General features: G+C 47.1%; 1 protein-coding gene across 2 annotated transcripts in view; it reads left to right on the top strand.

Moving 5' to 3' along the window:
- The window catches only part of ccdc125 (coiled-coil domain containing 125), a 31,036-nt gene that overhangs the window by 3,638 nt on the left and 11,442 nt on the right, over positions 1–15,956 (top strand). For both annotated transcript variants that reach the window (XR_014923198.1, XM_085474298.1), the window contains 5 exons: positions 3,144–3,417; positions 3,804–3,862; positions 3,949–4,035; positions 10,774–10,851; positions 15,815–15,900. Coding sequence is in view for 1 of the 2 variants with exons in the window: in XM_085474298.1 (XP_085330424.1) it covers positions 3,165–3,417; positions 3,804–3,862; positions 3,949–4,035; positions 10,774–10,851; positions 15,815–15,900 (563 nt within the window). In the remaining variant the exon portion in view is untranslated. The remainder of the gene's footprint in view (positions 1–3,143; positions 3,418–3,803; positions 3,863–3,948; positions 4,036–10,773; positions 10,852–15,814; positions 15,901–15,956) is intronic.

The following is a 15,956-nucleotide window of genomic DNA, read 5'->3' as shown; positions in this document are numbered from 1 at the left end:
CCAGTGTTAGAGCGGGGGCGTGATTGGTGCTCATCCAGACTGTTAGTCAGGAAGTGCTTCATCCAGAGGCAGATGTTGGTCTGTTTGCCCAAGTTGGACATTTTGAAGAAGCCTGCTGTACAGGGTGGTGTTAGCAGCACACGCAGCAGCCATGCACATGTCCCTGGCTGTTCGATTGCACTGCAGTTTCCATTTTAAGCTATAAATGCTGACAGATTTTGCCTCAAAGTTAATGCGGTGCTGCAGTCACAGGGTGATCTACCAACAGTAATAATAATTTACTGACAAAGATGCAGCAGGTTCACTTCAGTGATAACCAGCTTTCTGCCAAGAGGAAGAATGATCAGCTCGAAAATCAGCAGACCTGAGGGAGTGATGTCAGCCTTTCCAGAATAATCCGGTGCAAGCTCAGGTTCCTGCTTCCCTGTGAAACAGCAGGGCAGTGTGTACAGATGAGAGGACGGTGAAGGAAGATGTTTCTTATAGATACAGATACAAATCTGTGTGCACTGTGCAAAGGGCTCCGAGGATTAAGACACAGATGCCGTATTTATCCAGAGAGAGCAGCGCAGATCTCCTTTTGAAAGTCATTCCTGATAAATCCTAACACTGTTGTTTTCTGTATGTATCATGTTGCTTTCTTCATCCACCCTGACACTGCAGTGTCACGTTTGTCTGCATGTGTTTGATGTTCACATTCAGTGTAGGTGGCAGCATTTGTGTCTGTGCTGTATGTGGAATGGAGACTTTGAAAAAGCACTTCATCATAGGCACAACTATAACCATCTACTATAGTGCTGTTCGATATAACGATGTATATCAGATGACGATATAAAAACATCTGTCGTTTCATTTTACGCTATCGTTTGTTTCGTGGTGTCGCAAAATAAACTGTTTACGGTAATATTTTTTCATGGTTCTGATGGTCACTGTAGTGGTTATATTAATAAAGTTCTCTTTCTCTTATATTTAATATAACCACACTACAGACGGACAAGCGCCTGTTTTTATGCGTTGTCGTTAGCAACAACGACGGTAACACCATGGCCTGTCCGCATGTTTATGTTCCACATAAACTTTTCACAATAAAGCTCAAGATCCTGTTGAGACTTTTCAAAATAAACTGAATCACGTGAAAGAGCAGATTATTTACGGGTGAGAAGTAGAAAAGAGCCGCCAGGTGCTAAAAAATAAACCTTAGACTCAAACGTTAGAACAGGCTTTTCCCCGCAGCACGCTGTGTAATAAATACGCACAAAGAAAACGGCGCCGTTACAACTTATGTCTAAAAATGTATCGTTTCATGCATCGGTTAAAACACTCGACTCCAGCTACACGACACGCAGCTGGAAACACTTCATGCAAGTCGAGCTGCTCGAGATTCACAGAACTTACAGAAAATGTTACATTGTTGTGATTTATATCGTTATCGGACGATAGATGTCTTATATCGGGAAATGAGATTTTTGTCATATCGCACAGCCCTAATCTACTATACACTTAAAAAAATGAAGCAACATGTTGAAACACATCAGATCTCGATGGGTCTTGATGTCACTCATGTGCTTGTATGTATGGCTGATACGGTCCAGGCGTGCTCTTAATGAGATGATGGATGGTGTCCTGGGGCTCTGCTCCCAGAGCTGGACCAAGGCATCACCCAGCTCCTGAACAGTCTGAGGTGCAACCTGGTGGATAAACTGAAACATAAAGTTCCCGAGGTGTTCTGTTGGATTTAGGTCTGGCAGCCACAGAGGCCAGTCAATGGGTTCAATTCCTTGATCCTCTAGGACATTGGTGTCCAACTCCAGGCCTGGAGGGCCGGTGTCCTGCAGGTTTTAGATGCGTCCTTGATCCAACACAGCTGATTTAAATGGCTAAATTACCTCCTCAACATGTCCTGAAGTTCTCCAGAGGCCTGGTAACGAACTAATCATGTGATTCAGGTGCGTTGACCCAGAGTGAGATCAGGACACCGGCCCTCCAGGCCTGGAGTTGGACACCCCTGCTCTAGGAACTGCCTGGATACTTGAGGTTGACCATCGTCGTGCACCAAGAGGAACCCTCGACCCACTTCATCAGTGCACCTTGGACAGCAGGTCCAAGGAGTTCATCCCGATACCTAATGACAGTCAGGGTGCTAGTGGCTAGCCTGTAGAGGTCTGTGTCCCTCTGTGGACATATCCCCAGGCCATCACTGACCCACTGCCAAACCAGTCATAGTAAACGATGTTACAGGCAGCATAAAGTGGCTCCTCCTTCCACGTCTGTCTCTTACTTTCAGCTGTAGTTACACCCATTACTGTAACAAGTGCAGTGTGTTACTTTGCAACAACTGTCCGTGTTATCCTCACGTTATTGAACAGAAAACGAGGCTGCATTTCATGTTCCTGGAGCTTCTTATCAACAGTGTCATGCATTTTAATGTTATATTATAATGATTACATGTACCTCATTTTGTCATGGTCCGCGGCCCGGCGTCCGGGGTGCTGCTGGGATGTCCACGCCCACGAGCGTGGCTGCTAACCCCACACCTGCATCCCATCCCAGGCGATCACCAGGTGGACTATTTAATCCTGCCCTACCTGCTGCTCCACGCCAGTCCGTAGTCGCCTCTCAGCGATCACAACTCGGCGTGTTTTTTGAGCCACCTGCCTGTCCACCTGTCCGCCTGAGATTCGGTTCACATTCAGCTTCGCCGTCTCGACCCCTTTTGGAGCTCCACCCCCCTCTGGTTCTCTCGGCCCGGCTATCACCCCTCTCACAGCCCCGCTCTCGGCGTTCCCTGTGCGGTCCCTCGGTTTCATCTGGTTTCACCCGTTGTTTTTCTGGCTACCCTCACGGGACACCTTTAGTTTCAATAAAAAATTACTTTCTTTATTCGCTCATTCCCTAGTGTGTGTGTTCTGCTACTGGGTCCTGCCTGCGCTCGGAACTTCGGTTCATGACACATTTACAATGAAACAAGGAAAAATGCAAATAAAAAATTTCTACACATTCAGGCAAAAATCATAAAAATCCCATCCAGACTTCTGTACTTGGTGTACGTAGGAATATCTAAGGACTGGCTACTTGTCTATACGCAGTATTTAAATACTTGTGTTGACCACCTGTGATGAAACCAGTATGTGGCCTGTGTCCAGTTTAGCTGGGACCTTTTTCAGATGGAGGAGCTCAGTGAGGACTGCAGCCTGAAGGATGACATGGTGGATGGGGACCTGGGTGATGGGATAGGAGTCACAACAGCACTCAGCTCCACTAGGATGAAGAGTGACAGAGTGAGCGGTCGCTCAGAGAGTCGGCTGCTCAGGACAGACCCGCTGCAGTGCAGCAGTCGAGCAGGAGAGGCCGTCTGGACTCCTACAATAAAAACTGCAGAGACACAGCAGAGAGCCCAGCGGGAGCTGTCATACTTTGGTAACACTTTCTAACATGTGTTTCTTACTGTTGTACAGAAGACACCAAAGAATATACACCATATCAGCACATTTCACCATTTTTAATTATAACTGGATTTTTTCAGTTGGACGTGAAGAAGCTTTTTGGATCAGCAATGAAATGTCTTCAAAGAACATCTGAAATCTACTCATTCACTCAACTTAGCAGTTAAACATCCTGTCCCTGTGACTCACATCTCTGGCTTTTTAGAAATATTTTACATAGTGTTTCAAATGTTATCATACGACACTAGTTACACAGCTACGCTAGCTAGTTTGGGTTCTGCAGCCTCTGCTCAGTTTGAACGTCTTTGACTACACTGACAATGTTGTCTTGATAAAAGAGCGTCTTCTGTGACTGTATAGGCTCACTCGTGGACCTGTCTAAAGACGAACTCAAGGAAAGACTACAGGAAGCAACTAAGGTAGGACAAAAGTAGAGCTAATGTAACTAATGTTGTCAACTTGATTGTAGCCTGGAAACTAACAAGTGCTGCTTCTTTGTTGGCAGATGATAGATGGACTATGCTGTGAGCTTGATGTAGCACACCGTTACTTTGAAGGAAAATATGAAGCTCTGAAGATTCTGCAAGGCAAGGTAGAGCAGCACATTACAGCTTATAGTAGCTAGCTTAACTTCTTTGGACTCTATTAACAATACTTTTAGGACTTTTGCAAGACATTACGCCAGATTGAACCAAGTTTTAATATAAATTATAAAAAGAAAACGGAGTGAAATAAAAGTTTGATTTTAAAGGAGAACATGACTTAGTGTTTGGGGAGAAACCGTGGATGGACAGATCGATCCGCACTGCAGTAAACGCCAGGACCGCCTCCCACAACGCGGGTCTCGCCACTGGCGATATGAGCGCCTACAAAGTGGCCTCATACGGCGTGCGGCGCGCGGTGAGAGATGCCAAACGCAGGTACCGGGAACGTGTGGAGTCCCGCTTCCACCAGGGCGACACACGGAGTATGTGGCACGGACTACGCACCATTACGGACTACAAAGCCAGGGACACTGCGCCGATCAACGCCGACTCTGCATTCACCAACGAGCTGAATCGGTTCTATGCCCGTTTCGAGGTTAGCCAGGCGGCTAATGCTATCTACCGCCTGACTACCGAGGACAGTGACGTCATCAGCGAGAGACCGGTGACCAGCATCGCAGAGCATGACGTCCGAGCGGCACTGAGGAGAGTGAACACAAGGAAAGCGGCGGGGCCAGACGGCATCACCGGCCGTCTGCTGCGCTGCTGTGCTGACCAGCTAGCAGGTGTGTTCACTTACATCTTCAACGAGTCCGTGGCGAAGTCTGTGGTCCCCACATGCTTCAAAAGATCCACCATCATCCCTGTGCCCAAGAACAGCAAACCCTCATCCCTAAACGATTACCGGCCAGTTGCACTGACCTCGGTAGTAATGAAGGTGTTTGAGAGGCTGCTGAAGAACATCATCTCCTCCTCCATCCCAGACACCACAGATCCGCTGCAGTTCGCCTACAGATCCAACAGATCCACAGAGGATGCCATCGCCCACGTCCTACACACCACTCTCAGCCACGTGGACAAGAAACAGGGTAACTATGTGCGAATGCTGTTTGTTGATTACAGTTCAGCGTTTAACACAATAGTGCCCTGCAGACTGTTCACAAAGCTGAGGGATCTGGGACTTAACAGCCGTCTGTGTGCATGGGTGTTGGACTTCCTCACTGGCAGAACTCAGGTGGTGAGGGTGGGCAGGTGCTTCTCCAACAGCATCACCATCAACACAGGAGCACCTCAGGGATGTGTCCTCTCGCCACTGCTCTACTCCCTCTACACTTCAGACTGTGTCAGACTGCAGTCCTTCAAGTATCTTGGTGTCCACATCTCCTCAGACCTGACATGGGCTGCCCACATTCAGGTCCAGACCAAAAAGGCTAGGCAGCGCCTGTATCACCTACGACAACTGAGGAAGTTCAGGGTCTCTCCAAAGATCCTCGGGATTTTCTATACAGGCGCTGTGGAGAGCATCCTCACACAGAACATGACATCGTGGTTCGGGAACAGCTGTGTGAAGGACCAAAAAGCTCTCCAGAGAGTGATCCGTACAGCAGAACATATGTGTATGTGTGTGTGTGTGTGTATATATGTATATGTGTGTGTGTGTGTGTGTGTATATATATATATATATATATATATATATATATATATATATATATATATATATATATATATATATATATATATATATATATATATATATATATATAGCATCTCCACCAAGCAGCTGGATAGCGTAGTGGTTAGACTACACGCCTTTGGAACAGAGGATCGCAAGTTCGATTCCTGCCTGGGGTGTCTGTATCCAGTAAGGGTCCTAAGGCTAGACCCCCTATGCTAAGCGAGCCTACCGCAGACATGAGCGAGACAAATAAATATGAAGGCATGCCGGCTCGGACGTCGCCCGGATCAACAAGGTCCGCGTCAGGTGTTGAGGAACCAGGGCACCCTGACGAAAAGTGGGCTACTGGAACAAGAAGGCATCGGTGGGCAAGAGACGAAAACAGGGCGTTGTTGGAATGCTACTACGCAAGTAACCCCGGCGGAAGGGGCTACATGAATAGGATGAGGGACCTATGGATTCTTCGATACCCAACATCCACAATGACGGCGAAACAACTAGTAGCTCAGTGTTCCAACATTCGAAAGAAGGGACTGCTCTCACAGCTAGAGATTGACGAGGTACAACACAAATGCTACGGCAAGGAGGAGTCAGGACGCCAGGTCAGGGGGGCGATATCATCACCCCCACCCGAGATTGGGTACATAGCCCCAAGTGCGATAGGAGAAGGATCGTTGAGTGCGAGAGGAACTGACCTGAAAAATAGGATCATGGCCAAGCTTGAAACCTCGATCCCCCGTAGCCGGTTACCAAGATTACGTGAAGTACCCTCAGAAGGTCTGCTAGATGATGTTAATGCAGCACTACGGGCAATACCTACAACCACGATTACTGACACTAACAAGCTGATCTACAATACGGCAGCAGTGATCAGTGAGATGCTTGGCTACACGTTGAACAGCGACAAGGGGCAGTACCCTCCATGGAGAAGGAGGCTAGAGGGCAAGATCAAAGTAGCACGGAGGGAGGTTAGCCAACTAACGGAGTTGCAGAAAGGTGCGACAAATAAGGTGCCTAAGAAATACAGCAAGCTGTCCATACCTGAGGCCTTGGAAACTGCCAAGCAAAGACTCACAGCCTTGGCCAGCCGCTTGAGGAGGTACACCAGAGAGATAGAAGGCAGGAGAATAAACCAGCTGTTCTCCACAGAACCAGCAAAGGTGTACTCTCAGTGGCAAGGGAACAATAAGAGAACAGCACCACCAAGGCTGGAGACGGAGCAATACTGGAAGAGCATATGGGAGAAGGATGCAACCCATAACGGCAATGCTCAGTGGCTAGAGGATCTGAGGGCAGACCACAGCAACCTCCCTGAACAGGGTCCAGTAACCATCACAGTGGCAGATATCCAAGAAAGAGTCTCCAGTATGAAGAGTTGGACAGCACCAGGGCCCGACATGGTTCATGCCTACTGGCTGAAGAAGCTGACTGCACTCCACGAGCGTCTGGCAGCACAAATGAACCAGCTGCTAGTTAACGAGAGACACCCGGAATGGCTAACTGAAGGCCGGACGGTCCTGATCCCCAAGGACCCCAAGAAGGGACCGGTCCCCTCCAACTACCGACCAATAACCTGCCTCAGTACTACATGGAAGCTCCTGTCAGGCATCATATCGGCTAAGATGAACAGGCACATGGGTCAATACATGAGCGGGACACAGAAAGGAATTGGCAAGAATACCAGAGGCGCAAAACACCAGCTACTGGTAGACAGAACAGTCAGCCGAGACTGCAAGACCAGACTGACCAACCTGTGCACTGCCTGGATTGATTACAAGAAGGCCTATGACTCAATGCCCCACAGCTGGATACTGGAATGCCTAGAATTGTACAAGATCAATGGGACCCTAAGAGCCTTCATCAGGAACTCAATGGGGATGTGGCGTACAACACTAGAGGCCAACTCCAAGCCCATAGCACAAGTCACCATCAAGTGCGGGATCTACCAAGGAGATGCTCTGTCCCCACTGCTGTTCTGCATAGGCCTGAAGCCCCTCAGTGAGATCATTAACAAGACTGGCTACGGATACCGACTACGGAACGGAGCAGTTGTCAGCCACCTCCTGTACATGGATGACATCAAGCTGTATGCCAAGAGTGAACGAGACATCGATTCACTGATCCACACTACCAGGATATACAGCAATGACATTGGAATGTCGTTCGGACTGGAGAAGTGTAGTCGGATGGTATCAAAGAGAGGGAAGGTAGTCAGAACTGAGGGGATTGAACTACCAGAAGGCAACATTGCAGACATAGAGGACAGTTACAAGTACCTGGGGATCCCGCAGGCAAATGGGAACCATGAAGAGGCCGCTAGAAAGGCTGCAACCACCAAGTACCTGCAGAGGGTCAGGCAAGTCCTGAGGAGTCAGCTGAATGGTAAGAACAAGATCCGGGCCATCAACACGTACGCCCTGCCCGTGATCAGGTACCCTGCTGGGGTAATAGGCTGGCCAAAGGAGGAGATAGAAGCCACTGACATAAAGACAAGAAAGCTCCTTACCATGCATGGAGGGTTTCACCCCAAGTCCAGCACCCTGAGGCTGTACGCTAAGCGGAAGGAAGGGGGCCGGGGACTGGTGAGTGTCAGCACCACAGTCCAGGATGAGACAACGAACATCCAAGAATACATTGGGAAGATGGCCCCAACTGACCGAGTGCTCAGTGAATACCTCAGGCAGCAGAAACCCAAGAAAGAGGAGGGAAACGAGGAACCATCATGGAAGGAAATCCTACCAGTGGCTGGACAAAGCTGGACTGAAAGACAGCACAGAGGCACTAATCATGGCAGCACAAGAACAAGCTCTGAGTACAAGATCCATAGAGGCTGGGGTCTATCACACCAGGCAAGACCCCAGGTGCAGGCTGTGTAAAGATGCCCCAGAGACAATCCAGCACATAACAGCAGGGTGCAAGATGCTAGCAGGCAAGGCATACATGGAACGCCATAACCAAGTGGCCGGCATAGTGTACAGGAACATCTGTGCCGAGTATAACCTGGAAGTCCCGAGGTCAAAATGGGAGATGCCCCCAAGGGTGGTGAAGAATGACCGAGCTAAGATCCTGTGGGACTTCCAGATACAGACGGACAAAATGGTGGTGGCTAACCAACCGGACATAGTGGTGGTAGACAAACAGAAGAAGACGGCCGTAGTGATCGATGTAGCGGTTCCGAATGACAGCAATATCAGGAAGAAGGAACACGAGAAGCTGGAGAAATACCAAGGGCTCAGAGAAGAGCTCGAGAGGATGTGGAGGGTGAAGGTAACGGTGGTCCCCGTGGTAATCGGAGCACTAGGTGCGGTGACTCCCAAGCTAGGCGAGTGGCTCCAGCAGATCCCGGGAATAACATCGGAGATCTCTGTCCAGAAGAGCGCAGTCCTGGGAACAGCTAAGATACTGCGCAGGACCCTCAAGCTCCCAGGCCTCTGGTAGAGGACCCGAGCTTGAAGGATAAACCGCCCGCAGGGGCGTGCTGGGTGTTTTTTTTATATATATATATAAAATAATTCAATAATCTTAAAAAAAAAATAAAAAATTCTAAGAAGTTATCAAAGAAGAAGGGATGAGAAACAGAAATGTATATGTATATATATATGTTCTTCCTCTACACCCCCCCCCCCCCCCCCCCCCCCCCCAATTTTTGCACATGTCGAGGAGCGTGTCAGGCTACATTTCACTGTGTGTTATACTTGTATAACTATGCATGTGACAAATAATAAAGAACCTTGAACCTTGAACCTTGAAAGCCTGTTGTCAAGAACAGCATTAAGACATTTCTTGTTGTTGGTCTCCAGGTTTGCACATATGTTAGAAGGATTCTGGGCCACTTTACAGAAACTCTGAATCCTTTAGGTTTCTTGGCTACTGGGTGGCAACTTGAAGCTTCAGCTTCCTTCATAGGTTGTTCTGTAGCATTGAGGTCTGTAGATCACTCCCTGACCTTAATATGCTTCTGTAGCCATTCTATTGTTGCCATGGCAATATGTTTTAGGTCATCATCATGCTAGATGATCCATCCTTGACTGATCTATAGTGTTCAGGCTTGGGAAGGAGGTTCTCGTCCAAAGTTTTACAGTACGCTCCCCCATCCATTGGCCCGTCGATGCTGTGAAGTGTCTTCTTGAGCAGAGGAATTGCAAGATATCAAATATCACAACCCCCTTGGTTCTGCCTACTTTCCCTCTCGTTACAATCCGACTACATTTCTCCAGTCTGAGTGACATTCGATATCACTGCTTTTGATCGTACTGGTATGGATCAGTGAATCCACGTCTCGTCCACTTCTGGAACACTGCTTGATCCATGTAGAGGAGTCTTGTTGGTGATCTTAGTGAGGGGTTCAGGCTATGCAGAGCAGCAGTGGGGACACAGCATCTCCTTGCTAAACCCCGAACTTCATGGCTACTTGAAGTGTTGTTCGTCACATTCCTATTGAGTTCTTGATGAAGGCTCTTGGAGTCCTGTTGATCTTATACAGTTCTATGAATCATGACATTATTATGTGTGAGGCGCTGAGTGATAGGCTTACTTTAATCAATCCAGGCGCTGCACAGTTTGGTGTGTCTGATCTGCCAGTTTGTCTGAATTTAGAAGGAAATCTTGGGACATCCGTGCCTTTATGTCTTTAAGACATGTTGGTAGTTTAACTCATTTGTGTCATCTGTTTGCATAGATGATTACCATTCCTGTGTGAAGACTCACGATTAATATACAAAAACTATCAGACAGAATTCAAACCAGTGCATCACAGTTCCTTTAATACACACATTGATGGTTTGGAGGAAGTTAGTTAGTCATTGGAAAAGAGAGCGTCTAAACAAATATAAACACTTATTTAAGCCCACAGATTTATCCAGAATAACCAAACGCAATTAGAGAAACTTTATGGCTCGTGTGTTTGAAATTAAAAGATTGACTTTACTTTGAATTAAATTATTTTAAATTTCATTACACAAGCAGTGCCTGCCTTGTGTGCCCTCATAGAACACCACTGATTAAAAAGTATGTGCACGTCATGCATTTAATGTAAGACTGAGCCGTATGTTTCACGTGTAAAAACATTTTCCTTTAGTCAAACTGAAACTAGTTTCTGTAGTTATAAACTGCATAAAAGTCCCACAGAAATCTGTTGATGACTGAAAACTATTGTGTGTGTTGTTCACAGGCCATTCTTGACAAAGCTACAAGTCACACTAAAAGTGTGCTGCAGAAAACTGAGGAGAAAGCCAAAGCACTCGAGAAGGTAACGTCATTTCTGGTTTATATAAGAGCAACTCAATTAAAAGTACATAAATTAAAAAAATATATAAAAGAAACTCAGATAAGGTTGTAAGGAATCGATCTGTTAGTGCTAAAATTCTTCTTTCCTGCTCAACATTCATGAACTAAGCTATTCCTGTTTAACACAACTCTTGTAAAAAGGTTTTTCCATTTGCAGTTACATGCTGACCAGAGGTTATGTTATCAAGGGGGGCTTTTGCCCCCTGTAGGGTCTCCCACAGCAAATTGGTCCTGGGTGAGGAAACAGTCATAGAGCGATTCAGAAGACCCCTATGAGAACAGTTCACCCTGCCTAGTATAACATTACCGGGACCCTAAACCTAACCCCGGGAGGTTGCTCACGGGCGAACATCTGGTGGTCGGGCCTTAGCTTATGGGGCCTGGACTGGGCACAGCTCAAAGGGGCATGAGCTAGGGCTGCTCGATTATGGCAAAAATGATAATCACGATTATTTTCACTGAAATTGAGATCTCGATTATTTGACGATATTTATTTAACAATAACAATGTGTTGGATAATGACTTTAAAGATTGTCAAAAAATAATAATAAATAGTGCAAATACTGATAACAGTGCAAATGTTTGCAGTATAAGAAATAAATGAAAAATGTAAACATCTGTGTTTAGTGAACTTTGCAGTGTTGCTCTGTGGTGCAGCTACACTGTAGCAAAGTTTACACACTGTGTCTACTTGATCCACGTCTGACTGAACCCATAATGTTTCCACACCACTGAAGGTTTTTACCTCTTTTCAACCAACAGCAGTCACTCTCCTCTCCAAATAACTTCTGCTTAGCTTTCCGAGCTTCCCTCGGGTCCTCTTAATCAGCGGTCCCCAACCCCCGGGCCTCGGACCGGTACCGGTCCGTGAGTCGTTTGGTACCGGGCCGCGAGAGTTGAGGCTCAGGTGTGAAATGTCTGGTTTTCAGGGTTTTTATCGGTTTTCAGCGTTATTTTGTTATCGTCTTTATCGTTAACTCGGTTTTCCTGGGTCTTTTCACGTGTGTTATGAATAAATCTTCTTTTTTTCGGTACCGGTACTAGTTTTATTTTGTTGTATTTATCCGCGACACCTTAAAGGCCGGTCCGTGAAAATATTGTCGGGCATAAACCGGTCCGTGGCACAAAAAAGGTTGGAGACCGCTGTCTTAATTGTTGTGACGCGTGTTCGAAATGCAGAGAGGTGCGCTCGATTTGCCACACGGAGCAGCGCGAGAGTAAAGCACGAGGGAGGGGCTAAAAATCGGCTCAGTCATTTTTAATGTTCGATTAATTGAGCAGCCCTAGCATGAGCCTATCCTCCTGAAGCCCCACCACCCGCAGGAGGTGCCGTAGGGGTCGGGTGCAATGTGTGTTGGGCGGTGGCAGGAGCGGAGGCCCTGGCAGACTGATTCCTGGGTACAGACACTGGCGGTTGGGACATGGACTGTCACCATTCTGGTGAGAAAGTTGTCTGAGTTAGTGCGTGAAGTTGAGAGGTACTGGATAGATATAGTTGGGCTCACTCTCCAGTCTCCTGGAGAGGGGCTGGACTCACTGCACTGGGTGAGAGGCGGCGGGCTGGCGTGGGTACCCTAGTATTCCCTCGGCTTGCTACCTGTATGTTGTGGATTCTCCCGGTGGATGAGAGGGTAAGCGCCGAATGACTGCTCAGAGTACCCGGCCTTCTTGGGCGGGGTCCTTGAGGGTGCCCCAACTGGGGACTCTGTTGTCCTACTGGGAAACATCAACGCTCATGCAGGCAATGACAGTGAGACCTGGAGGGATGTGACTGGGAGGAACGGGAGCAGCATTTTGTTGCAGGACTTATGTGCAAACCAAAGTTTGTCCTTAACATGTTCAAACATAAGGGTGTCCATAAGTGCACGTGGCAGCAGGACATCCTAGGCTGCAGGTTGATGATCGATTCTGTAATTGCATCATCAGATCTGCGGCCATATGTTCTGGACACTCGGGTAAAGAGAGGGGCTGAGCTGTCAGCTGATCACATCCTGGTGGGGAGTTAGATCAGGGGGTGGGGAGGATGCTGGACAGACCTGGCACACATAAACGTATAGTGAGGGTGCGCTGGGAAGGTTGGCAGAGGCTCCAGTCTGCGAGATCTCAAACTCACACCTGCTTCAACAGCAGTTTGAGAGAGACTGGCGAGTCCCACAGTCTTATCCTTGGGATTAATCTTGACAGGGCAGCAGCTCTGATGCACAGGAAGTTTACCGCCTTATCTCCCATTTCAAAAATAACATTGCTTTGTTTTAAGCAATTGAGTTTCAAACTTGGATGTTGACAAAAGATTCAGGTGTTGATCATACAGAGTGGGAGAAATGGCATATTGTGTGTACATTTCCAATGGTTGATTCAAAAGCCAAGTTGTTTTGTCTGTGTTGACCTTTTTTTGTGGTGAGAGGGAAAAGAGATGGCCTGCTCCCTCAGATAAAGTGCCTCTCAGGGGTATCATTTATCTGAAAAACGATTTCCACCAAGAAAAAAATCTAGGGTTGGTAAGTAAAAAGCAAATTTATAGTCATCCCAGACAGGTAGACCCTCATCAGCATAACTGGGGAGTCAAAAAGATGAAAAGATGCTGCCACAAAAGACCCAGAATCTCCAATCGAATGTGTCGGTTTAATAATGGCCCCCTCTTGAGTGAAATACATGTCCCATCCAGGATCTGGTAAGACGAGAGACCTCAGAAGGTTTAAGGAGGGTTTCCCCCCCAGCTGTCTCAGGTGTGAGAGCGCCCTATCTGTCTTAACTATCCTGTTAACTCCCCTAACAGGCCACGAAACAGTCCTGCAGCCCTGGTTTTATGTTACACATCTATTCTTGTACAGGGATGACAGACTCGTGCTGTGATGATATAAGTTGGAGAGCCTCCCTCTGCCAGCCCCGCCCCCACTTCCCAAATACCCTGTATGAGATCCCTTTAGAGCTCCCAGTTCTTTGAGCACAGAGATGCCCTTCTCAGTGCACCTCCCGCTGGTTGTGATCCAATCCTTCTGACAAAGATGTTGTGAGGTTGTTCTAGGGTGGCTGTAGCCCAGATGGTAGAGCAGGTCACCTACTGTCTGCTCCAGTCTGCATGCCAAATATTCTTGGGAAAGGTACTAACTCCCATGTTGCTCTCCAGTGCATCCATCAGAATATGAATGGGTATGAAAGTTAGACAGAAAGCACGTAGAAACAGCGTAGAGGTGTAAATGGGTGTGAATGGGTAAATGAGGCAAGTTGTGCTTTGAAAGGAACCTTTTTTTAATCGCAGTGTAGCATCAAGTCAGTAATGGGATGGTGATCAGGTCAGCTATGTAGCAGAGGGGGTTGTTAATCAGTTAATAGCACCAGAGGGACAACAATGAGAAAACCCCCAAAACAGGAAGAGTCTACTGGTGGAGACCACTGACTTTTTTTTCCTCCTGATTTTTCAGATTTTTTTAGTTTTGCATTTTGCAGCGATCACTGTCTCTACTAGTAGCATGAAGCAATACATGGACCCTACAAAGGTTGCACACGTAGCCCCACTCCTCTAGGATGGCATATGTATACGTACAATGCCAGAAGCTTTGCTCTGTCTCCCATCGAGAGTATGGAGGAGATTCAAGGAGACAGGATGCAACTCTAGAAGAGCTGGACAGGGCCATAGAAGGTCCTTAGCCCATTAGCAGGATCAGTATGTGCTTCTTTCTGCCAGGAGAAACAGGAAGAGCACAGAGCTACAAAATGACCGAAATGAACAGCCGGTGACCGACCAATCAGGACCAAACTTCATGACGTCCTCTAGTGCAGCGGTCCCCAACCACCGGGCCACGGACCAGTACCTGTCTGTGAGTCGTTTGGTACCAGGAAAGAGGCTCGGGTGTGAAATGTATGGTTCTTATCATCAACTCTGTTTCCCTGGGTCTTTTCCAGTTATGAATGAATCTTCTTTTTTTTGGTACTGGTTTTATTTTGTTGTATTTATCCGCGACACCTGAAAGGCCGGTCTGTGAGAATATTTTACAGATGAGAGGAGGTTCACCCTGAGCACATGTGACTGAAGCAATGGAGAAAGACATGTTTATGTAACATCGTTCAGCGTGACTGGTTTGGTGGCATATCCATGGAGTACACAGACCTCTACAGGTCATTAGGTACTGGGATCAAATCCTTGGATCCACAGACATTGTCATATGCTGGTGCAATGATTCCTGTGTTTCTCCTGGTGCATGACGACGCCCGGCCTCATGTGCTGAGAGTGTGCAGGCAGTTCCTGGAGGATGAAGGGATTGACACCATTACCTGGCACCCACGCTTGCTTGGCCTAAATTTAGTAGAACAGCTCTGGGACATTGTTTCAGTTCATCCAGCAGGTATCATCTCAGACGACTCGGTTCAGTGAGGCCCTGGTCTGGAGGAGATGCTGCAGGACACCATCCATCATCTCATTAGGAGCATGCCTGGATGTCATTGGGCATGCACAAAGCACCTGAGAGCCAAACAAACTACCGAGCACTGTTTTGAGTTGCTCAATGAAATTTCAGACTGCTGCATAATTCTTTGATTTTCGAGGTGTCTTTGAAATCTACCCTCTACAGGTTGAATTTCATTTTGATGATGTGGCATCCTTTCATTCTTAACACATTATTCATGTCAGCATAGATATCAGCATGATGTTTTTCCCCTACTGACATCTGAAGTGGTCCTTTTTTTCAGCAGTGTACTAGCAATCCAGCGTTAAATGGGAATTGCTCTCTGAGAGCATTTTTATGTTGTCAAAACAAGCATGAAAACTGTTAAAGTTTAACCAAGTCAAGGAGACGACAGAGTTGATGTGTTTATTGTAACAGACACCGACGTCATCATAGTATCAGAAAGAGTATGAAATGTGGGCGATTAGACTGTACATTTGAAAACTGATCAGAAACTGCAGATAAATCCTTCATCGCTTGCAGGAGGTGAACAGTTTGCAGTGGGAGCTCAGCTTCTCTCAGGCTCAGATGAAGAAATCTGAGCAGTCCTGGGAGCACAAGCACAACAGGTCAGATTAACTCTGCATACACTTCTGTCTCTGGTCTCTTACCTGCATCATAACGC

The sequence above is a fragment of the Copadichromis virginalis genome, linkage group LG12, assembly GCF_057382275.1.
Source record: "Copadichromis virginalis isolate Kocher_CV1m ecotype Utaka linkage group LG12, C_Virginalis_male_GT1.1, whole genome shotgun sequence".
NCBI lineage: Eukaryota > Metazoa > Chordata > Actinopteri > Cichliformes > Cichlidae > Copadichromis > Copadichromis virginalis.
Note: the sequence above shows the minus strand (reverse complement) of the source record. Positions and strands in the feature narration are given on the sequence as shown.